This window comes from Trachemys scripta, chromosome 3, assembly GCF_013100865.1.
Source record: "Trachemys scripta elegans isolate TJP31775 chromosome 3, CAS_Tse_1.0, whole genome shotgun sequence".
Lineage (NCBI taxonomy): Eukaryota > Metazoa > Chordata > Testudines > Emydidae > Trachemys > Trachemys scripta.
The window spans coordinates 28,357,223-28,382,562 of record NC_048300.1 but is presented as its reverse complement, the minus strand read 5'-3'; the positions used below and the strand labels follow the sequence as shown (position 1 = coordinate 28,382,562).

Below are 25,340 nucleotides of genomic sequence, written 5' to 3'. Positions count from 1 at the left end.
GACATATCTCCACTGCTATGATGATGAAGACCTCTTGCAACACACATTTCAAGATCCATGGGTCCTACACATGCCTCTCACAACATATGGTGGCCCTCATCCAGTTCACTAAACGCCCCAATAACAACTATGTGGGTAAAATGAGACAATCACTATGCTCTCAGATGAACTCACACAGAAAAGTGATAAAAGACAAAAATATCATATCACCTGTAGGTGAACACTTTTCACAAAGCAACCACTCCCTATCCAGCCAATCAGTTCTTGTCCTCAAAGGAATCTGCACAACATCTTCAAAAGATGAGCCTGTGAACTTAAATTCATAACTTTGCTACACACTAAAAGTCACGGACTGAATAGAGACACCGGAGTTATGGCTTATTATTATTCATGGCTTTCATTTTTCTTCTTTCTCCCCTGTGTCAGAGGGGTTAACTGGCCACTTCACCTTGAACAGTCCTTGGAAATGTGTTAATTTCTTATGCTAAACAATCTGTTCCACCTTGTATTTAGTGGTGACGCTCTGAGTACATTTCAGAGATCTGAAGAAGAGATTGGTGTAAGCTTGAAAGCTTGTATCTCTTACTCACAGAAGTTGGCCCAAGAAAAGATATTACCTAACCCAAATTACTTGGCTTTCATTTTGTACAGAAAATCACCTAGAACAGCCATCCACACTAGGGAGAAAGATTCTACTCAACTTGAGTAAGTGTATCTGAATATGGCTATTAAATTGGAAAGTCTTACGAAGTAGCTATAACTTTTGTTTTAACCATTTGTGATGGCATGAATGAAACTAACTTGTAACATACATGTTAGGCCATATAGTATCTACTAATTGCAGTATCTGTTCTGCGTGGAGGGAGGATTTAACTACCACTATTCCTGCCACTCATGTTTGGACTGGAAAATTTTATAACAAAACTTAGTTAACAGGGAAGCCTCTCTATCATGACTGTTAACATCTTCTTAACTGCAATGTGGAGCTCACCCACACCCACATGAGCTCTAGAAGGAAGCCTGCCTCAGGAAGGCAGAATTTCTCTTCAAGGTCTCTGGTCCACAGGTGCAGCTTGTCCATTATTACAGTGCAGTATACTACCCGTCAAACCCTAGTCCTGCTTTGGTGATAATTCTAGGGAAGTGTGGGGCCATGGCTCCCTTTGGGATGCTATATAATCCCATGGAGGTACATAGATTTTGTCACCCTCTGATAATGCATTGGTGGCTGGTACTGGGGAGGAGATCTCTGTGTTTGTTTCAGTGAGATAATTGCAATTTCCCCTTTGCAAATTGACCCAGCCTCTTGTGGAGTGCAGCCCATGTCCCTGGTCAATCCCCTGCTCAGGTCTGGCAGAGGGAATATGTCAGGATGTCCTCAAAAAGGAAGTGTTTAATTAAATTCAGATTCTTCTCCTTCTCCTTCCAGTTCTTACTTTGAAATGCTTCTTACAGTACGTTTCCCACCTTCTTCCCATCGATAACCCTAATGCCTATTCCCTCCCTGCCTACGCCCCACACTTATGTTGTCTTGGGTTTACTTACCTTGTCTACATTGGGATCTAGCATGTACAGTGCTGATTGTATCCTGGAATATGTCAAGGGCCTTGAACTCCCATGGGCCAAATCTTGAAGTCCATATTCAATTTTTATTCAGTCCTCACTCAGGCAAATTCACACTGATTTTTCTGACTTTGGGGAGTGTGTGTGTGTGTGTGGGGGGGGGCATTTTGCCTGAATATGGACCATATGATTTAGCCCACTGATTCCAGTAGTAGTTATGGTGCTCGGCACTTCGTAGGAGCACTTAACATCTTGTAGGCCCTTAGATAGTTAGGCCATTGGGCCTGGGAAGATGACCCAGTGCCCTTGGCATCTCACCAGATGTGATCAGCACTTTACAGGTTAGGTCCTAAGAGAGACAAAATAAGTAAATTCAAGACAAGACAGGTAAAAGTATGGGGTGGGGTGTGGTGGGGATGGGGAGGAGAAGGGGAGGGAATGGTCACTAGGATTATTGATGGGAAGAAGGAGCAATTTATAAAGCACACTGCAAATTTGCTTTCCTGTATCAATGATTAATTATTTAGCTCTGTTACAGTCTTCACAGATACCCACTAAACATTCTCAGAAGAGATTTTTCAATCACTTTTAACAGTTTATTTTTAAATTCATCTCTCTAAACAAACAAAGGCTGTCATCATCAATTAGGGCTTTATCATGCCATGTTTAAGTTTCTGACTTCAGTCATGCTTTGCTTATAGCTATGTTTGAAAATAGATGGGTATAATTTTTTAAACAATGGAAAAAGATATTTTGGAAATTTTGCTCAAACTTTCCCCACACTTCAACTTTGGTTGGAGACCAAATATGAAAATGTCTGCCCCAAGATTATGAGCATGTGACAAGACAGGGTTAAAATGAAGACTCCTGTGCAGCTTCTGCCATAGCTGACATGACTAGTGCCTGCTATAATGCTTGTGTAGATGTGTATGTGGGCATTTATACTGAACATTTACTCTCATTGATGAATTTATAACTTGAGCAAATAGTCACATTGAATTCAACGGGATTACTCATGCAAGTAATTGCTCACGAATGGGAGTAAGAGTTCGCAATGATCAAAATGTGCTGTTAAGGTGTAGTACTGAAGGAAACTGCTTTATTGTATAAGACAGGTAACCCTTTGGTTTTGTTGAAACCAGTATAGTTAACACCTGATTTTTTATAATAGTTAAAAAGCACTTTACTTTTTTATTAAAGTAACAAAATGCAGGGTTTTTTATTGAGTTTTATGTGTTTCAATTTTTAGACCTTTTATGATACACTAGAATTCCATAACTCAATAAAACTACCACTCGGCCTAATTTAATATGCCACACATTGCCATTTTAGTGGAGAAAGTAAACATTAAAATACCAACATTACATGGGAAAAACAGTATTATACAGAAAGATAATATACCTAAAATCTTAACACAAAATTGAGATGAACATGAGGAAAGTAAAAAGCATGCAGGTATGTTGTTTGATTTGAGTGAAACATTCAAATATATCATATTCAATGTTAGAGTCATACTATTGAAAAGCTTTGCAGTTATATACAATAACAGACACAGTAAATGGATACTAAACAAAATATGTATCTGTTTAATACTATATGAGTAAGCAGATAGCCTTGAGTTGCTGCCAGGCTATACAGAAATGAACACAGTTTTTCAGAAAGATGAATTTTGCAAACAAGTAGGACTTGAGAGACCCAAGCCATGAAAAACCATTACTGTTTCTGACCACTGGTGGTTTATTACCATCGGAGCCACACTTTAAGGTTAAAAATCTCAAAGAGCTCTATGGACATGTTTTCTAAACTCTCTTTCCTGATTCACAAGACCATAAAGAATGGTATAGTATATTGTGCAGCTAAATGCTGCAAACTGCTTGTTACAGACTTGCATGTAGCTCTGAGTACCATGGTAAGAGTATCAATGCTCTTGACAATCTAATTCCACTGCTTTGAGTGCAGTTGAGCTGATGAGTCCCAAACAAAACAATGCCATAAACTGAAAAAGAACAAGGAACTTAATTATTTTTCAGTGGCACGGTGTTGAAAGAATAGCAAAGAAATGGTAAGGTTTGTCAGACAGCATAAAAGTCTTTGTGGGGAAAGTGAACTAGCTTTTTTCTGTTGTTTTTGAATGGATTGGAGAGCTTGTCTATCTAATGCCAACAGACCCCGATGATTGGCAGGTGGGATGAAACCTGGGACCTCTGGAGCTAAATGCATGAGCCTCTACTGCATAAGCAAAAAGCCACACAGCTCTTAGTTAAGGCTGTAGCAAACTCATCAATTTCTGGCTAAGCTAGGTGCCACTAGAGGGGACAGAGAACCACACCAAGCAGGCATAGGTTACATTTATACTTATAGTGCTGCTGTAGCATTTAGTGAAGCCACTACGTATGCTGATGGGAGAGCTCCTTCTGTCAGCGTAGGTATTCCACCTCCCCAAGAGGTGGATGCTGTGTTGATGAGAGAAGCCCTCCAATTGACATAGTGCTGTCTATACCGGGAGTTAGGTTGGATAACTAAGGTCTGATCTACACTAAGGGGGGGGGGGATTGATCTAAGTTACACAACTTCAGCTATGTGAATAATGTAGCTGAAGTCGATGTACTTAGATCTACTCACTGCGGTGAGTTGACAGCTGATGCTCCCTCATCGACTCCACCTGTGCCTCTCGCTCCGGTGGAGTACTGGAGTCAACGGGAGAGTGCTCGGCAGTCGATTTATCGCATCTAGACTAGACGTGATAAATCGACCCCCTGCTGGAACGATTACTGCCTGTCGATCCTGCGAGTAATGTAGACAAGCCCTAAGTTGCTCAGGGATGTGGTAGTTATACCAACATAAGTTGGTAGTGTAGACCAAGCCTATATCTGATAGCAAGCAAGCTGGTTTGGAACAATTGTTTAGATATTTTGTATGCTTTAATAGTTTATGGCAAAGATTGGACAATAAGCTAAGATCAATCCCCGAGTAATGAATTTTACATTATTATATTTGCCTTTTTTGAAATATAAACACTAAATGGCCTATTCTCAGCTTAAGGGCTATTTTTGCATAATTAACTTAGGAAACTCAAGGAACGTGACTTCTTGTGTAGCTTATACAAAGGCGGATCTGTATTTGTTAACATGGATTAATTAGCCTGTTATCAGACGTTCAGTTAGTATGCATGGCTATGAAAGTGATGGGCAATGAGACAAAAGGGAGGATCTGATGGAAAATAATGTACTTACTTCATGAATAATTACAGAAAGACAAATTTGTAAATTTAAAGTAGCCTTTGAGTAATTTAAAATGTATGCCTTGATTTATGCGGTTCTTCTAGCATTGACCTTGACATCATTGCAAAGGTAGTGTGGGATGAATTGCTCACCAGTTTATTGGGTGGACAGTATTTAGGGGAGGGGCTGTACTACACAGATCCAGTCTAGATAAGAATGTCAGTGTCTGGAGATATTCAGGTTTGGGGACTTGGTTAGGGACCATTGTGTGCATTATGTACAAATATGACTCCACTGTCATTTAACAGGTGAATCTTCTTTTTCCTCATTTTAAAAAAATCTTCAAGTAGCACATCTGTTACCACCAAGGAAAGGAAAATTACCCCCTCCCTCTCATTTATATCTTTTGTACTGTTCTAATAGTATCCTCTAGCACTGAAGTGTATAGAATTGTATTCCTTATTTATGCTGTTTTTTATAGGAACCTCATTCAAGGCCTGATCCAAAGGCCTGTGAAGTCAGTGGAAAGACTCCTGTTGACTTCAAAGAGCTTTGGATCCAGCCCCCAATACTACAGTACTGAGGGTAAATCCCATCCTTTGGGGAATTAATGTGGCATACACTATATGACAATCTGAACTGTATCACTCACTACATTGCTCAAGGTGTTAACACTAGTGCCATAGACAGATGCTTTTGGACCACCAGAAGTGGCAGTACCCATATAATCAGTCTTCAGAGATGCAGCGAGTTGTACTACTATTATGAAATGCTTTACAGCAGTTACTGAGCACTTCAGTTAATGGAAGCTGACTTCTTGCTGTTTGACAGACTTCTCTCCCACACACCCTATACCCATGGCTATCAGCAACCACCTTTATGACTGCCTAAACCTTCAGTATGCTGCCTACATTGCACAAGAATAATGCAGAATTCTGACTTGACTTGAAGTTTAAACAGCACCTTAGGTGCTAGGGCTATGATTCACACGCACTCCTGTTTGTCCCTGCTAAAGAGGGCTGACAGGTTTCCTTGCAACAGATGCCAGTTGGCAACTTGCCATCAAGAGAGAGGCCAAGAGAATGTGTTGACTCTCAGAGCTCTCAGACAGGATTGTTGAGTTAAAGTGTATTTTACACCTTTTTCAAGGCCATGGCACAAAACAGGAAATAATATTATAAAATGGATTATAACAGGAACCACATAATTGCAAAGCTAATTAGTAGATTGGTAATACTAGCAGAAAAGTTGTGTCAGAAGTGAACCTGAAATATTCTTTAAAAGGAAAATGTAACTCAGTTTCTTTGAGATCTCAGGCAAAGCTGTCTATATGGAGAGGTCATGGTTCTTTGAAGATGGAATAGAGGTCTAGCTATACAATACTTCTTATTTACATCTCCATACTATGTCCTCAATTTAAATTCCAGTGAATGTTCAGAGAACTTTTTCTGTAGTATTTGCCTAGCTGTACAATATGAACGGAAAAAACAAAATTACAATAAAATTCTGAACAATAAAATGTGAAAAATTGCGTCTTGTCACACCGCTCTATAGGAAAGTGTTCAGTTTATATAAGACTTATGAAATTCCTGTTCCGTATTCAAAAAAAGAGGACTACTTCTGACTGCAATGTAAATCAGAGATCAAATGTACATTGGACGCTGTTTTAAGGATACACTTTTGTATATTGAAAACTCTTGGGTAAATAGCTATGTTAGTTCATAGAAAATGTGCAAGTGATGGTGAAGTTAAATGTGTGCCCTTTAAACATATTATCTGATCATAGAATCCTAAGATTTGTTTCATACAGAACCTAGCTTTTATAAGTGCATATTTGGTACTGTGAACAACATGGAAATCTTTCTGCCATTGGAAGCTCTCTACTAGAACTTTATATATTGCCGATTACTGCACATAATGATTGACAATGCTGAATAGATTGTTTATCCATTAGAGGCATGCCGTTGCCCTTCCATTAGTTATCTCATCTGTCACAAGCCGATAAAACTTATACTCATAAAAGTTGTATCTGAATATATTTGTTACATTTTGCTTCATTGTGCAGGATGACACATCATATCTTGCATGCCATTTTCATTGCATAGATGGATATATGGTGTTGTATCTTTAGTCAATCATGAAATAACTGGCGTACATGATTTCTTCTCCACCTGGGTCCTGATTTAGGAAGAATCAGGAAATCGGGTAAGCATGAGCTTAACTTTAAGCACATGCTTAAATGCTTTCTTGAATAGGGATGCCTTCCTGAATCAGGTCCATGGTCCTTAGAATTATACTATGCAATTATACTGTATTCTGCATGGACTGTATTGTATAAAAAAGCAATAATATTTAGTTTGCTGTAAAAAATTTTGCTGGCAGATTTTAAGATTCCTCCAAACTGTGATATAGCTTTGTTTCACTTTTGCAGTTCAGTTGTCTATAGAGAGCATTTTGATTGTTGTAGAGCACATTTTTTGCCATGCAGTTTGACACTGGTGCAAATGAACTAAATGGTTTTATTTTTGTTTTACAGCGGGAACAACATATATCTTTAGCAAAGGTGGTGGACAAATCACATACACGTGGCCTCCTAATGATCGGCCAAGCACTCGTGCTGACAGACTGGCAATAGGGTTTAGCACTGTTCAAAAAGAAGCAGTTTTGGTACGAGTAGACAGTTCTACTGGGCTCGGAGATTATTTAGAGCTGCATATTGTAAGTATTACCAACAAATTGAAACTTATTTCTATATATGTCTTGAATGATCATACCTTTTTATAGTCTAAGTATTGCAGTTTATTAACTATTCTTTATCTAAAATTGTTGTATAATTATAAGATCAATAATGAATTAAATGATTATGGCTTATAATATACAGTTCTGTTCAGGACTTCAGACATACTCAAAATGCCTTTATATAGCACTCCTTTATATGGCTTTTTCAATTAAAAATTGCACTGTAATACCCAAACAAATATAGCTATTTGCTTCAGTCTAATTACATGAAACAGGACTTAGCAATGTCAGAGGAAGGTGCCTTAGTCTAGGAGGATTTCAGGTGAAATCTGTTGGGGGAATTACAATGATCACAACTGAGCATACTCATTGTTAATACTAAAAGGAGTCCACTACCATTACTGTGCAGAGATAAATTTTCAATAGAAAACACAGTTGTCACGCTGGGAAGTCTAGAAAAGTAATTTCAGTTGCCTTAAAGGAAATAGCTAGCAATCAAAATTGAAAGCATCTGGATTTTTATGGCAACATAAATAAATGATCAGTTGAAATAAACTTAACTAGGGCAATATAAAATCTTGTTGCTCAGATTAATCTCAACTTTGTTAATATATTAGCTTGATTTTTATTTAAGAACCTTGATACTTTCAGGAACAAGAGTAGTTTTTTTCTTGAAAGAAATTACTTATTGATCTATAACCAATTACACTTTTACCCTCAGAAAACTTTCTGCAATGATCCTTCCCAAATCATACAAGAGTATACTGCTGAATTACAGGGACTACAGTGTTCAATTACCTGCTACATACATACCTTGCCCTCTTGTTTTGGTAAAGGTGCTTTTGCATTCTAGAATGAGTTTTCCTTCACTTACTGCTTTGATCAAATAATGAAAGAATGAAACCCTTAAATGAATTAAAAGCTTTTCCATGCCTTTCCTTAATGGCCAGCCATTTTATCCAATTATTTGACTGTATAGTGCAATCTTAGTTTCAAAAGGCAGCTTCTCTCTGATGCCAAAAGATCCAAGACTTCAATTTTTTCAAGGCAAGTATCTCTCAGGCTGGAGAGATCAAGTCTTCCTTGATGAAAAGTATGTCTTCCATTCCCAGGACTAACATTGTTACACAAGTAGCTTGCACTCCTAGCTTGTAGTGTAGATGTAACTAAAAAGTGTTCCTAAGGTGTGGAGATCTGGGTTGGAAGAATGGACAGGCTAGGATGGGTTTGGTATGGGAAAAATAAATTGTCCCTTATTAGCCTGGTCAAACGTAGGGCAGAAATATAATACAGCTAGCATCCTCTCCTCTATGTTGAAGAATCTTATTTCAAAGAGTCTCATGGGAGATGCTACCAACTTTAGAAGTTCTAGTCAATTCAGCTCCATTAAATGGCACGGGCCTCCTGCTGATCTCGTGGCATCAGTGATGTTTAGAAGTCTCGACACAGTCTCTTTTGCAGGTATCACAACCAGGATATGGATGGTCTTACCTAGTGGTTAGAGCAGGAATCGGCAGTCAGTCTAGATCAGATACCAGAAGGTCAGAGTCCAAGACAGGCCAGAGGACAAACCAGGAGTCAGATGTCTCGAGGAAGACAGGGTCAGGTTACCAGGAAATCTGTAGGAGCAGGTATTACAGGGGAAGCAGCCCTAACAGGAAGAACCCAGTTGCATGAACAACTTCTGGTTCTTGTGTTGGGTTATATAGAAGTTGTGAACCAAGCAGGATCCCCAGCATTTTGCCAATCAGAATCTAGGACTGGAATCCTCTGTCAGGATTCTATTTCTATTTCTAGCAGCTTTTAGCAAAGCATTGGGTAGCAGATTGGCACTTGCTAGTGCTTGGGTGCCCTGGGGGCTTGTGTTCAAGGTCCATAGTCCCTGATAGCAATAGAGCAAAACTTGAAACAAATGAGGAGAGTTTTCTATGGGGGAAAAACTCTTGCTGAGAATTTATTCTCTAGCAGGGACATACATGCTCATGGAAATTACCTAAGACAATCAGCATTTTTTAAGGGCCATCACTGTAATTTAATTCTATTAGAGGAATCTTAGAATGCTACTAGAATGTATTTTCCCAGAACCCATTAGGAATCAGAATAGTATTTAAAAGAAAGTTGGAGGGTAACATTTTCAGAAGCACCTAAGAAACTTAGAAGCCTATATCAAATTGAAAGTCAACAAGATTTAGGTGCCTATGTCACTTAAGCAGTTTTGAAAATTGTAGCTAAACTTTGTTTTTGCTCAGTAAGATATTAGTAAATCTTCATGAAGTGGTGTGTATAAACTGAGTTCTGCATATAAACTGCATTTGTAAAATAATACTTTGGAGTAAAGTTTCTTTTTTCAGCCTGCTGGCAGCTGCAATCTTTCTGAAAGATTAAACCACCTGTAACAATGGTAGCATTAGGGCTTTATGTCATCCAAAAATTCCATCTCTCACTGATGTTGTATGAAGAAGAATAATTTTACTGTTTTACTGTTAAAATAAAATATATTGGGCGTGACTGAGTGGCGGGGAAGGAAAGAGTTTCACATGATCTTGGTCATGCACCAGCTGATACATTTTTGCAAGTATGTGTGCAAATCTAGTATGTTCAGAAGTGGATCTAAAATCTATTGAACATATGTGTAATGGATTTACATTGGCATTTGCAATAAATGCCTGTGCAAAAATAAATGCACATGTATGCATAGCCTCCTTTTTAAAATCAGGCATATTTTTTTAACAAAAGTGCTCTTCTTATGATTTATGCCTCAGTATTAAAATGCATTGGAAGCTGGTTCTTGTGTCTGATATTGAGCTCCAGTATTACAAAGCATACCTGAAACCTCTTGAATGGCTTAGCATTGCACACATTTGTAGGATGGCTTAGGAGGGCAATTTTCAACATGATAGTGGTCAAGGAAATTCAGAACTGCTGCTTTTAGTCAAAAACCTTAATATCAAATATGTGAAATAGGTTATACAAGTATGCTGGGGAATGGTACTTGACATATGACATTTCAGAATAGGAATATAAGTGCAACTTTCTTTTAAAGTCTTTCATTCTGGAAGCAGGAGAGAACACCACAAGTCTGATTAGGGAAACTTAATATGTGTTTTCCCTACATATTATTCTGTTTACCTTATGAAGAAATAAACCTAATAATGAAACCAAACTCATAACCAATTCTGATTTAGAAAATTGCTACTTGATCATCTGAATCACAGCCTTGGCATTAGACTAGAAACAATTTATTTTAAGTAATCATTGTATCTCCCAAATAACCATTGTTAATACAGGAGACATTTCAAATAATATGTAATCTCTATCTCCACCAGATGTTTAGCAGTCCCAATGCCAGTATTTTAAATTCCAAGGTGAATTATAATAAAATTCCACCCCCACTGCAGCACGAACTTTATACAGGGGTGGGAATTTTTGCACCTTATGTTTTAAATAAAGGTATATTAGCATGACATAAATATCCTAAAAATAAAGTAATTGCTTTTTATGGTTGTGACAGCTTCTCATTTGACTGGTACTGTGAAGGTGAAGAGGAGTTCCTGCCCTATAGCTCTGGTTTTGGGCCCTACAAAAGGAAGCATATGTCACATCCAAGCCTCAGTCTACATTCATTTCACCAGTGCCACTTCTTCCACCTGTTCCCAGGATAAAGAGCAGATAGTTCTAGTATAGTTCATTGATTTTTTTCCCCTCTTGGGATTGTGCATGTCTGACTCTCATGTCTGACTCTCCATCCAAATAAACATAGATGTTCAAATAATCAAATGTCCCCCCAATCTCCCTGGGGTGGCTTCTACATAGTCATCCAGCTCCCTTCCAAGGCCTTTGATGAGGACACTACTAGCAGCTCCTGTTTCTCCCCAGAGGCTCTCCCCGGAGAGACCAACACTTCCTGGTCTTTCCCAGATAGAGGCTTGTCTAACTTAAAAAATTCACTCGCCAGAGTGCACTAGTTCTCTTGACCTAACCCTCATGTAGATGTGGTTTGATCAATGGAAGAATGTTTCCATTGATCTTCTAGCTAATGCCTGCCATTGAGGGAGTTGGATTACTTACAGCGACGGAAAAATCCCTTCTATCTCTGTACCTCAGCATAGTTACAGAGCCCCATACCTGTGCAACTGTAGCACCCAAAATGTAGAAAAGCCCTTGGTCACTCTCTCTCTCTCTCTCACACACACACTGTTAAGAGGGAAGGGAGCTGTTTATATACCCTCCTTTTTCCAGCATCCCTTGGCATTGCAGCCTTCAATTGTCCCCTGGACTACAATTCTGAGCAGGCTGAAATCAGGAGCTAGACCACAAGGTTGCCTTAAAGGGCCAGTACATCCTGAGATAAGGGTCTTTATGACTATGATTGTGACATAGAAATATGCCATTCTTCAAAGAGACTTTTATTGTCCGGAGCAGTGAAGAAAAAGGGCTTAGATTTCCAATAACAGGCTTTGTTTTCCTTTTGATCCAAATATAACTTATGTGACCTTTTGACCTTTTTTCTCAAGGAGGTAAAGGCTGTTAAGTTGTATACTAAAATCGAACTCTTTCTTTGCAAGATGAATTCCAAGAAGGGCAGAGTTAGACGTTTTTATATCCCACTTCGTTATTCATGCCTTTTGTATAATAGTCTGAATAGACTGAGAGATAAACAAGCAGATACTGTGCTTCTAATTCAAAAATGAGCATGGGGAGCTTATACTGAGAGTTAAAGAGACTATATAATTTTAGGTACTATGTCTTTGCCTTTACGGCAGAAGAAGACAGAGTTTTAACCATTCTGGTCAGTTTTACAGGAATACTGAGTGAGGTGATCCATAAGTAAGAAAAGCTGGTTATGAATGTTGTAGATACACTATAAGTAGGTAAAGCACCATGTCCTGATAACAAATATCTACAGCACTTGTCATTGGTCTGACTCTGCTGCCAAGACAAAACTCACTCTGACTTCAGTGGGAGCAGTTAGGCCGGCACTGAACACTTCTGAGAATCACATCCTAAGCTACTACAGCAATATTTTCAAAAATTCAGTAGACTAAAGGGACATTGCTAGGGACTGAATAATAAAATTTTTTATTCTGTGATTTTATAAATGATCTAGAGAATGACCACTCAGAAACTATAGACCAATAGGATTAACACTGCACAGTGGGGAAGTCTTGGAAGCTATTTTAAAGGATGTGATGGCATATCATCCAGGAAAGTATGGTATGATTAAAGTCAGCCAGTATGGATATAAATGAGGGAGGTCATGTTTAATTAACCGGAAAGCCTCTAAAGATGCAGAATTGCTAGCATGATAGATAAGGGAAACTCAATATAATATTTAGATTTTTGACAAGGTTCACATCAGAGACTAATGACTGAGGTAAACAGTCAAATAAGGAGAAAAATAGTATGTCCACTAGAAAGCAGTTTTTTGAGCATGAATAAAGTGGTAGGTTTTTCTCTCTAATGTATGTGAACACTCTGATCCAAACGGTGTTTCTATAGATAAATTAATGTGTGTAAGAGTTGGGGTGTATATAAAATATAGATGCACTTGATTCTATTCTAAGTTACACTGGTGTAAAGTAAGATGAACTTCATTCAGGTGAATGGAGATATACCAGAGTAAAACTGGGGTGAGATGTGACTCAGGCCTATATGTGTCTGTGTATATACACCCCATACACACACACGCCATACCATGTACATGAAGAAGATATCCATGACAAATTTCAGGGTCCCATGATAAATGAATTTATTATGCTCATTTGACCACCTTACTGGTTCACTACTCATGAAGGGCCTGATTCAAAGCCCACTGACATCAGTGGAAAGATTCCCATTGACTAATGTATGTTTGGATTAGATCCTAAGGGCTTGATCCTACACTCATTGAAGTCAGTGGCAAAACTCTCCCTGGATTTAAAGGGGCAGAATCAGGGTCTAACTCATCTCTCCATGAATATTTAACACCCCAAAACTCAGAGCAGCTTCAAATGCCCATCTTTTTTTGGGGGTGGGGCAGATGAAGAAACTGCTACAGAAATGTTTCCTCCATCTCTTCCAAATATGGAATTCCCCCTCCCAAAATTACTCCTGCTCAAAGTCCAGAATGGCTAGGATTCAGTCTTGGGTTAGCAATAGCTGGTGTATGCATAAAAATGTCATGACTTAAAAATTCAAAAACTTACAGTCCTACAAGGCCAAAAATAGGAGAAGGGAGCCTGATATTTTACAGGCCTGATACTTTAGCATTGCTGAGCCCTCAGAAAACAGGCCCTATACCATTGGAAAGGACTGATTCCCAACTTCCTAATGGGCCCAGCATTCACTCCTAGCCTCTGGAAAGGCCAGATAACTTTTAAAACTTGCCATCCTTATGCACAAGAAAACTGTTTTAGGACATTGTGAGAGGTCCCTTGCAAGGCTATACTAATACTCCTCTACCCTGATATAATGCACCCCGATGTAACACGAATTCGAATATAACGCGGTAAAGCAGTGCTCCGGAGGGGCAGGGCTACGCACTCCGGCGGATCAAAGCAAGTTGGATATAACGTGGTTTCACCTATAATGTGGTAAGATTTTTTGGCTCCTGAGGACAGCATTATATCGGGGTAGAGGTGTACATAGTGTGTATCCATGTTGTGTACATGTAATATGGAAACATGGGAGGGTATGTGCACAGGCACATATTGCTGCATTGTCTTGAAAAAATGCACATTGTCTCAGCTCAGTATTTAGTGTTTGTGGTATTTGTGGTTTTCACTATACTCACTGTATGAGAGGGTTTCACTATATGGGAAACACCACAGGATGTTTAATGATTGTGGGCAGTGAATGCTCAATTTTTTAACAATACCCAGTCTGTTCGTTAGTATAGAAATGAGTTGGACAAGAATATTGTGAAAGAGAGATTTCCAGATTTGCATATGGTTCTACAACTTGAGGGAGAGTAAACAATGACAAGCAATGCAATCACAAAAGATTATTTATATCATTGGACTGGCAGGTAAGAGATGTGATTCACTGTACACAAATGTAAGTTAATTAGTATGGGAGCAATGAATTAATCTAGGGAATATGTCCTAAATAGAACAATCACTGATCAGGGTAAAAATCTGGCATTGTAGAAAAATCACTGAAACAGTTATGCTTTAAAATAGTTAGATAACGTACTAGTTTGTATTAGTAGAGAGATAGATTTAAAAAAAAAATCCTATATAAGATCCTTGTGAGTCCCTCATCTTGAATCCCATGTGCAGTCCATTCCCCAGAAGATCTTGTTCAAATAAGGTTTATATTTCCTTGAACAGCCTTGAGCAACAAAGTTAGTGCTAGACCAAATTGCTGAGAGAGGTTCATGGAGATAGTCTTATTCTCAGTGGAACAGAGTAGACATGTAAGTGACCAGTCAACATTATGGATAGGGTTAAGGAAGCTGATAAAGATAAATAGTTTGCTGTGATTCTAATCATGGAGCAGTTCAAAGAGCACTCCCTGGTGCTACCATGAATCCCTGTTATTACAATACTGCACCAGTACTCTCCCCGATGTGATTCCCCACTTCACCCTGCATGGCCATTCCTTCCCCTACTTTTTTCTCCAGCCAGGGGAATGTGCAGGAGGAAGTAACTCCCCTCATCTTCCTACTCCTCTTTCCTGTCTTGGAGGGAAGATCTCACTTTCCCTTCAGTTTCTTGCCATGGAGTTGAGGAGAAAAGAAAATGTGTATTTTTTTTAGGAGACTCCCACCCACTGCCTTGTGATGAAAGAAAAAGACTGTACCCAAAGCATGAACTGAATAAATAGCCAGTGTGCCTCATGCCTCAGCACCACAACATCCTGGTCCCAGCCCCAGTGTAGCAGAGAGACTGTAGATGCTGTGAGCCACCCCTTCCATCAGCTGCAGTGCTAAGGGCCTGATCCTTTCCCTTTGAATATGATGGCAAAGCTTCCATTGACTTCAGTGGTGCAAAGTCCACATGCCGTGGCCTTCTGCTCCAGCTGTAAGTGTGACACTGCACCCCATATTCTGATTTGCTGAATATGATTATCCTATGTGTATGCATGTATCATTTTTGTATCCGAAGTTATGAATATTGACTATGTGTCTATTTCAAATATAGCTATTCCTGGGCAACACCCACTAAGCAAAATGCTCTCAGTCTAGATGGGTGGCTGGGAAGGGCCCATTCAGCTTAATGAACCATTAGGAAGAAACAATAGGCCTTAGGAGAAGCTTAGCTCCCACCTGGTGAGCCTTCCTGTAAACACTCCGAACAGCCTGTGGGGGATGACTGCTGTTGACTCTACAGAGACAAGTGACCAGGTCTTGTCTCCATCTTGGGATGCCAGTATTTTTCCACAGACTGGCGTGGGAACCAAGCTTTGAAACATAGGGTTCCCGACATATGCAAAATTTATGTAAGGCAGGCGAGTGACATCATTACATAATGGAGATATCCCATCTCCTAGAACTGGAAGGGACCTTGAAAGGTCATTGAGTCCAGCCCCCTGCCTTCACTAGCAGGACCAAGTACTGATTTTGCCCCAGATCCCTAAGTGGCCCCCTCAAGGATTGAACTCACAACCCCGGGTTTAGCAGGCCAATGCTCCTCATCTAGGTTCCTCACTGACTCCCCACCCAAGAAGACTCCTGGAAACAGCTGAGGAACAAAGACTGAACCGGAGGAAGTGCTGGACCCAGGCTAAAGGGATTTTTAGCCTGTGAATGGAACACCTGGGGATTCCAAGCTGTAAGCAAGTACAGATTGCCCCTAAAGAATCTGCAGCCTGCTTGTATCATCACTTAGGGTGAGAATCTGCTATTCATATCCAATCTATTTAGTATATTAAGCTCAGTTTGCATTTTTTGTTTATTTGCTAGGTAATCTGCTTTCTATCCCTTATAGTCACATAAAATCTATCTTTTGTAGTTAATATATATATTTGCTTTATCTAAACCAGTGCATGGAAATCATAATTCAGGGGCAGAAAGCTGTTGCATATTCCTCTCTATATTGAGGGAGGAGTGAATTTTTGAGCTTAATTATATACAGTTCCCTCTGCAGTGCAAGAAGGTATAATTCTGGGTTTATATTCCAGAGGGGGTGTGTGCCTGAGGAGCTGGGAGGTGCCCTACCTGATGCCTTCCCATGCAAGGGCTGGTCAAAGAGCCTGCCTGCATGTAACTGCAGTGGGATGTATCCCTACCTGTATGTATGCTGATGAAAGTGCAGGCTGAAGCCTGGAGTGCTTGGCAACTTGTCACAGCAGTACAGTGTAAGAGAGAGCTGAGGCTGGTGGGTCAGGACTGGCTCAGTGATACCCGAGTTCCAGGTGGCACCCTGGGGGGAACCCGCCACAGAAAGCATGGAACTTCTTACTTCCAAACTGTTAACACTGGTAAGTGACTCTGAAACTTGAGGCCCTAAATGTCAGTTAAGAAGTTTAGGAGTAGAGAGGGGAGTCCATTTCAGATAAATAATAATAAAAATGTAATAAGTTACTGGGGAAGGCAGAAGAAATACAGAATATACCATAAATTTGAGAAAACAGAACCTTCATTTGTTTCTATAGCAGCAGGGGATCAGAGTGGGGTGGCAAGTGGAAGAGTAGGAATGCACATTTAAATATAGACAGGGTTTCACTTTAAGGCTGATGGCCTCTTCCTAAAGTGTCTCTTAATCTTAACATTATCACTATAAAATTCTGATTTATTATATGGATTTATATAGAATCATAGAATATTAGGGTTGGACAAGACCTCAGGAGGTCATCTAGTCCAATCCCCTGCTCAAAGCAGGACCAACACCAACTAAATCATCCCAGCCAAGGCTTTGTCAAGCCAGGCCTTAAAAACCTCTAAGGATGGAGATTCCACCACCTCCCTAGGTAACCCATTCCAGTGCATCACCACCCTCCTACTGAAATAGTGTTTCCTAATATCCAACCTAGACCTCCCGCACTGCAACTTAAGACCATTGCTTCTTGTACTGTCATCTGCCACCACTGAGAACAGTCTAGCTCCATCCTCTTTGGAGCCCCCCTTCAGGTAGTTGAAGACTACTATCAAATCCCCCCTCACTCTTCTTTTTTTCAGACTAAATAACCCCAGTTCCCTCGGCCTCTCCTCGTAAGTCATGTGCCCCAGCCCCCTAATCATTTTCATTGCCCTCCGCTGGACTCTCGCCAATGTGTCCACATCCCTTCTGTAGTGGGGGGACCAAAATTGGGCACAATAATCCAGGTGTGGCCTCATCAGTGTCGAATAGAGGGGAATAATCACTTCCCTTGATCTGCTACCAGTGCTCCTACTAATACCACCCACTATGCCGTTGGCCTTGTTGGCAACAAGGGCACATTGCTGACTCATATCCAGCTTCTCGTCTACTGTAATCTCCAGGTCCTTTTCTGCAGAACTGCTGCTTAGCCAGTCGGTTCCCAGCCTGTGCAGTGCATGGGATTCTTTCTTCCTAAGTGAAGGACTCTGCACTTGTCCTTGTTGAACCTCATCAGATTTCTTTTGGCCCGATCCTCCAATTTATCTAGGTCACTCTGGACCCTATCCCTACCCTTCAGTTTATCTACCTCTCCCTCCAGTTTAGTGTCATCTGCGAACTTGCTGAGGGTGCAGTTCATCCCATCATCCAGATCATTAGTAAAGATGTTGAACAAAACCGGCCCCAGGACCAACCCCTGGGGCACTCCACTTGATACTGGCTGCCAACTAGACATTGAGCCGTTGATCACTAATTGTTGAGCGCGACAATCTAACCAGCTTTCTATTCGCCTTATAATCCATTAATCCAATCCATACTTTTTTAATTTGCTGGCAAGAATACTGTGGGAGGCCATATCAAAAGCTTTGCTAAAGTCAAGATATCTCACATCCATCGCTTTCCCCATATCTACAGAGCCAGTTATCTTGTCATAGAAGGCAATCAGACTGGTCAGGAATGACTTGCCCTTGGTGAATCCATGTTCACTGTTCCTGATAACCTTCCTCTCCTCCAAGTGCTTCAAAATGGATGCCTTGAGGACTTGCTCCATGATTTTGCTGGGGACTGAAGTGAGGCTGACCGGTCTTAGTTCCCTGTGTTCTCTTTCTTCCCTTTTTTAAAATATGGGCACTATATTTGCCTTTTTCCTAACGTCTGGGACCTCCCCCAATCACCACGAATTTTCAAAGATGATGGCCAATGGCTCCTCAATCACATCAGCCAACTCCCTCAGCCCCCTTGGATGCATTAGATCTGGACCCATGGACTTGTACACATCCAGTTTTTCTAAATAGTCCTTAACCGTTATTTCACTACTGAGGGCTGCTCATCTCCTCCCCATACTGTGTTGCCCCGTGCAGCAGTCTGGGAGCTGATCTTGTTTGTGAAGACCCAGACAAAAAAAGCATTGAGTACTTCAGCTTTTTCCACATCATCTGTCGCTATGTTGCCTCCCTCATTCAGTAAGGGTCCCACACTTTCCCTGAACTTCTTCTTGTTGCTAACATACCTGTAGAAACCCTTCTTGTTACTCTTCACATCCTTTGCTAGCTGCAACTCCAATTGTGCCTTGGCCTTCCTGATTACACCTCTGCATGCTCTAGCAATATTTTTATACTCCTCCTTAGACATCTGTCTAAATTTCCACTTCTTGTAAGCTTTCTTTTTGAGTTTAAGCTCACCGAAGATTTCACTATTAAGCCAAGTTGGTCGCCTGCCATATTTGCTATTCTTTCTGCACTTTAGGATGATTTGTTCCTGCACCCTCAATAAGGCTTCTTTAAAATACAGTCAGCTCTCCTGGACTCCTTGCCCCCTCATATTAGCTTCCCAGGAGATCCTGCCCATCAGTTCCCTAAGGGAGTCAAAGTCTGTATCCAGTACCTTAAATGATAGATTCTTTCTTTCTCTCTATTTCTCTCTTTCTTCATCTCAGGATTTTTCTTATTGAATGCTCAAACACAAATTCATTGTCATTTTAAGTATTCTCTTTGATGTATACTAAGAACTTATTTTAGAGTACATCCTTCAGTACATCCTAAAGAAAGCAGGTGGCAGCCTCCAGGGGCCTATCAGTTACAACATACTGATTCTTCCCCTCAGAATGAGCCCTGTTGTATAATATTGCATAGCGGGAGGAACGAAGAATTCAGTATAAACATATTCACTGTGTGGTGTACCCACGTGGAAGCCCCTTCCTCTGCAGGACTATTGATTAGATCAGTTTCATTGTAAAGAACTAAACAAGCAGGTGGTTACTACTAAGAGACTTACCCTGAAGATGTTCTTTGACTGGGTTGTTTATATGTGAAAATGCATGAACATCTGTGGAATATTTACCAACATTCTGGTTTCAGAAAGAGGGATGCAGGCGCTTGCTTTTAATGCATAAATAAATAACCCTTCTCCCACTCAGCCTCCTTTCCTCAGCTTCTGCCCATGTTAGTAGCTCTGCCAATCCTTGCTATATTTTTCTGGCTTCTGTTCTGTTGCTTCCCTATCTCACTTCCTTTGCAAAGGGTCAAATTTTACAACATGGTCAGCACCCCTTAGGGTTTGGCCCCAAACGGACTTTACTCTTTCCAGCTTCAACCATATATCAGTTTTCTTTTTTGTATCCCATAATTCCCTGCACTGGCTACCATGGTACTTCCTTTGATACAAAAGATACCAAAATATAAAAGACACCAAGTTAATCTACGTATGCAGTGTTTTTGTAGCCATGTCAGTCCCAGGATATTAGAGAGACAAGGTTGGTGAGGTAATATCTTTTGTTGAATCAACTTCTGTTAGTGAGAGAGACAAACTTTAATCCTGAGGAAGAGCTCCATTTAGCTAGAAAGCTTGTCTCTCTCACTCACAGAAGTTGGTCCAATAAAATATACTACCTTTCCTACCTTGCCTCATCAAGTTAATTCGTCGACAGTAACTTCCTACAGAATTTTACAACATATAAAAACTATTATGCAACCACTAGTGACCATTTTACCATGCTACCAAGATTTAAAGACTATCACTTAGTTGTAAGAGCAAAATAATTTGCTAAGATGTCACCCGAAGGAGGAAACACAGAATCACTGGAAATTATTTGCCCATATGTTCAAAGGATTCTTTATAGAATAAAAAGCTCTCTGTGGTCAATGGCAAATTGTGGATGAGCCAGGCAGATGATACTGATCTCCACTCACCTAACTGATCGATCATCCTTCCCTGTTTATATAAGATAGTCATTTAAGGCTGCCATTGCTGATAATATACCTTTGAACTTGGCACTGCCCACATGTCCTGTTCTAGTCCAATTTACAGGAACATACTGCTACAGTAATGTCGGTCATCTGCCATTTAGATTGTCCTCAGGCTCTAAAACAAGTGAAATGCTTACATATATTATCTATATCTATCTTTATATATATGCAACAGGGTGGAAGCCATTTTGCAGTTTTTAGACACTATTGACTGATCATGAGTTCTCCTAACAACATAATGTAAGCTGCCAACTGTGTCACCATCCTCTACATGTCCTTGGCTACATTTTTAGCTCCTTAAGGCAGTTTGTGTAAGTTCTAAATGAATATGAGGACATAGTGTGGGCTGCAGTACAATGTGCCAGTATATGACCAAACTCCCGGTGTAGGCAGCACTATTTTGACAGCAGGGCTTCTCTTGTCGACATAGCTACCGCCTCTAGGGGAGATGGAGTACATATGGTGCTGGGAGAAGCTCTCCCATTGGCATAGGTAGCATCTTCACTAACCACCACAGCTGCACTGTAAGTGTAGACAAGCCCTGAATTGGAAAGTGAAAATTGCAGTGGCAATGTGACAAAATGCCTTGCTTCAAGTATTTATTTAAGTAAGCATTGCTATGACAGTTAATCGTTTTGGGCTAATAATGAAAAGCTGCATCAGTACTGTTCTGTTTTTATGAGATACCTGCATAATTATAACTCATAATTAATTAATTGGCTCACTTATTTATTTCAAGTTTTTCTATGTGATTTTTTGCTGCTTTTCCCTAACTGGAATCTTCTTTTGCTTAATTCTGGTTCGTATTTTCCAGTTGCAGCAATTTATCAGCCTTCCTGTAAACAGTCCGAGCCTCATTCTCCTCACATCTACACCAGTGTATAAATTAGGAGTAGCTCAACTGAAGTCCATTGATTTATACTGTAACCGAGAGCAGAGTTTAGTTCACTGGGGCTGATTCTCTTCTCTTCTCACTTATCCAGCTAAAGTACTTATATGGCCCCCATTAACATAGTGTCTGAGTGCCTGACAATCTGTAATGTAGATATTCTCAACAGCACCCCTATGAGATAGGAATGTGCTACTATCCTATTTTAAAGATGGGGAACAGACACAGATAGACTAAGTGACTTGCCCAAGGTCACACAGGAAGTGATGGGCAGAGAAGAGAGTTGAACCTAGGCTGACTGCCTAACCACAGGACCATCCATCTTCACTTTACACCAGTGTCACTGGTGTCTAATTCTGATCTCTTACACCAGTGTCACATGCTGTCTGCTTGAAATCTATAGAATCACTTTTGACTTACCAAAATCTATCAGAGAACAAATTTTGGCTGTGTGATTCAAATAATAACCGGTTCTTCCATTGTCTTTTTCAGATATAAATAGGTTGTATAACTTTGTAACTTAAAAAAAAAACCCTCTCCCATCTTTTTTTGTGATAAGTATGGTTGGGTTAGCCACTAGAGTTCTGTAATAATTCTTCATATTAGTCAGCTCACTGCTAAGTTCTCTTTTTGTTTACAGCATGCTGGTCCCAAGAATTTCTGCAACAGCAATGGGATGTGACAAGGCTTTTAAATGTATTAATATTGTCAACATTGTGGTGGTTAATGCTTAATATAACAAGCAGTGTAACAACAGATGTGTTTTGCTATTAAGTGTTTAGTAAGTGTCTCTCTATTCCTGATAGCCCATTTAAACTGCAGAGTTCTTGAGCTCCAGAGGATGGATTAACTCAAGGAACTGACTCACATATTCCTTGGCATTTTATAATTACTTAGATTAAATTGAAAAAAGAAATAAATACAGAAAGAACAAAGGAATACATGGGTCCTTCAGTTTTGTTAATTCCATGTGATATTATCTTGAAATCTGCATCACACTGGGGCAGCATTGGTGCCCCAGGTTCCACTTATTGTGTACAAAATCTGCAGTTGATAATGCAAGACTTGTTTTAATTAGCCAGCCTAGATTCTCCGATATCGTGATGGTTAGTGAGCAAAAGTGGGCCCAGATTCAGGGAAGGTAGTGCAGGGAAGCGTAAACATCTGATCCTGCAGCAGCAGTGATCCCCTGGATTCTATGATCCTATGAAAAGCCACTCCCACTTCGCTCAGAGTTTTCCAGTAAGGTAGGCAGCATAGGTTTTGGTCAGTTCTCCTTAATAGCCCTACCAGCCAAGGCAACGAGGGGGTGAAGGGAATGGGCTAAAGCAATGCATTCCCAGAAGCCCTGACCATGCTTCCTTCCTTGCTTTCGTTCACTCCAATCTGCCATCCTTGGGGGACTTTCTACTTCCTTCACATGCACTTACAGTGGTAGCACCTGGTGGCAGTTTAGGATGAATTTATCCCATTCACTATGAAGCATGGATGATGTCTAAGTTTTTAAATTCTAGTAGAATCATATAGAAGATTCCTTCCTCTTCACAGAGAATTCCAGGGAATAGCACAGAGCTCCTGTACAGGTACTCCCTGCACGGCAGCTGCAAGTTTAAGACTCCATAACCATAGGTTATCTACTGATGCTTTCTCATTTAGGGACAAACACAATGAGAATGAGAATCTGTGAATTTACAATGTCAGTAACTTTTACTAATTAAAATAAAAAGGTGAAAAGATTACACTATGGATATTTAATAACCACTCAGCATATTTGATAATGTCACTGCTGTCTATATCATATTCACCAACATATTTAATAGCTGAACAGATGCAACTCACTAGAGCACCACATGGTACTCAGCAGCAGGGAGTCCCATTTGACAAGCTGGTTTTATTTTATTTCCTTCCCACAGAACCTTTCCTATTATCCCTAGCTTTGTAGTGTTTTGATTTGTTATGCAGGAAGCAGAAAGAGGCAATAGGATTCTGTGTTGCTTATTTTCCGAGAAGGCTTTTAGACTTTTCAATGCAAATACCATCAAGTTCCAGATAAAGCTACTGTAAAATAATGTTTTAATATAAAATTGACAGTTAGCCTTAGATTTTAAAGGTTTTATTTTTAGCATGTATGTATGTACTGCATGCTCAGCCTGATAGAAAATTGTAGGTAGGTTCCTGGTAAGATATCAATTATGCTGCAACTCTGTTTTTTAATTGCAAGGTTTTTCTGTACATGTCTGCAACTTGCTTTGTTCAATTAGCAATAACTCTTGCCTGCAGTAGTGCCATGGGACACTGGAGTTGTTTGGTGCTGCAAGAATCGCTCTCTACAGATCAATTCTTAGGAGCATTCTGCGTGCAATTTTCCAAAACTCTAATTGCTTCTGTCTGGAAAAAATCACCTGATATACACTCACAGGCTAAAATAAGATGGTGGTGCATTTAATATATTCTCACAATCACAGAATGATGTGGAATTGATAAAGGGCCTTTAGAAATGTAGTTTGTACTCTTGCTTTCATGCAGCTCAATGTAAAAATATAAAAAACTAAAAATGAGAACTGAATGAGACTAACAGCTTCAAGGAGTTTGTTTTTTGGCCCCTGTCCACCTCTCCCCCCCAAGTTATGCTGATTTGTTTAAAAAATGGGTTTGAATCTCACATTTTTCATTAATGCAATTATACAGTCAAGGTTAGGTTATTGTTAGGAGCCCTGGTGTTCTAGATTCATAAATTACTGGGCAATGTCTTAGCGCAGTGGTTCTCAAACTTTTTTTTTTTTTTGCAGACCACTTGAAAATTGCTGAGGGTCTTGGCGGACCACTTCATGATCTTTCTAAATGCTGTACCTTTAGCTAGCTATTATAAAGCTATAAAAATGCTATATAAAAAAACCCTTAATAATAATTAATTATTATTAAGGGTTTTTCGTTCTACAAATAAAAGCACACAACTCATATTTTAATATCAGTAGTCTTAAATTTCTAATGCAATGGATATGCCCTCTCTCCTCCTCCCTGAGCTGGAGTGGGGAAGGAGTGGGGGTCTCTCCCTCTTTCCCCCATTGCAGCAGCCCCTGAACTGGGGTTGGGAAGGAAGGAGGAGTCTTTCCCACCACAGCAGCCACAGAGCTGAGGCTGGGAAGGAGGGTCGTCTCTCCCCGGCAGCTGCAGCCCTGGAGCTGCGGAAAGTTGCCTCTTTCTCTGGCCACCGCAGCCCTGCACATCCCAAATTCCCCCCTCCCCCTCTTCTCACCCCACTGCCCCCTCCCACCTACCCCCTATTCTCCAGGGTCCAGGCACCTTATTAGTGGAGCCACGCCTGTCTGTATTGTAATAGAACAGTGGTTCTCAAACTTTTGTACGTGTGACCTCTTTCACACAGCAAGCCTCGGAGTGTGACCCCCCCCTTATAAATTAAAAACACTTTTAAAAATATTTAACACTTTTATAAATGCTGGAGGTGAAGCGGTGTTTGGGGTGGAGGCTGACAGTTCACAACCCCCCCATGTAATAACCTCATGACCCTCTGAGGGGGTCACAACCCCCAGTTTGAGAACCCCTAGTATTAGGGTTACCATACGTCCGGATTTTCCTGGACATGTCCGGCTTTTTGGGACTCAAATCCCCGTCCGGGGGGAAATCCTCAAAAGCCGAACATGTCCAGGAAAATCCAGCGCTGCTG

The 25,340-nt window shown here is 40.2% G+C and overlaps 1 protein-coding gene across 27 annotated transcripts in view; it reads left to right on the top strand.

The window, feature by feature from the left end:
- NRXN1 (neurexin 1) overlaps positions 1 to 25,340 on the top strand; it is a 1,212,452-nt gene that overhangs the window by 876,046 nt on the left and 311,066 nt on the right. For all 27 annotated transcript variants that reach the window (XM_034764365.1, XM_034764364.1, XM_034764372.1 and 24 more), the window contains one exon: positions 7,321 to 7,502. In XM_034764365.1, the coding sequence (XP_034620256.1) occupies positions 7,321 to 7,502 (182 nt within the window). The remainder of the gene's footprint in view (positions 1 to 7,320; positions 7,503 to 25,340) is intronic.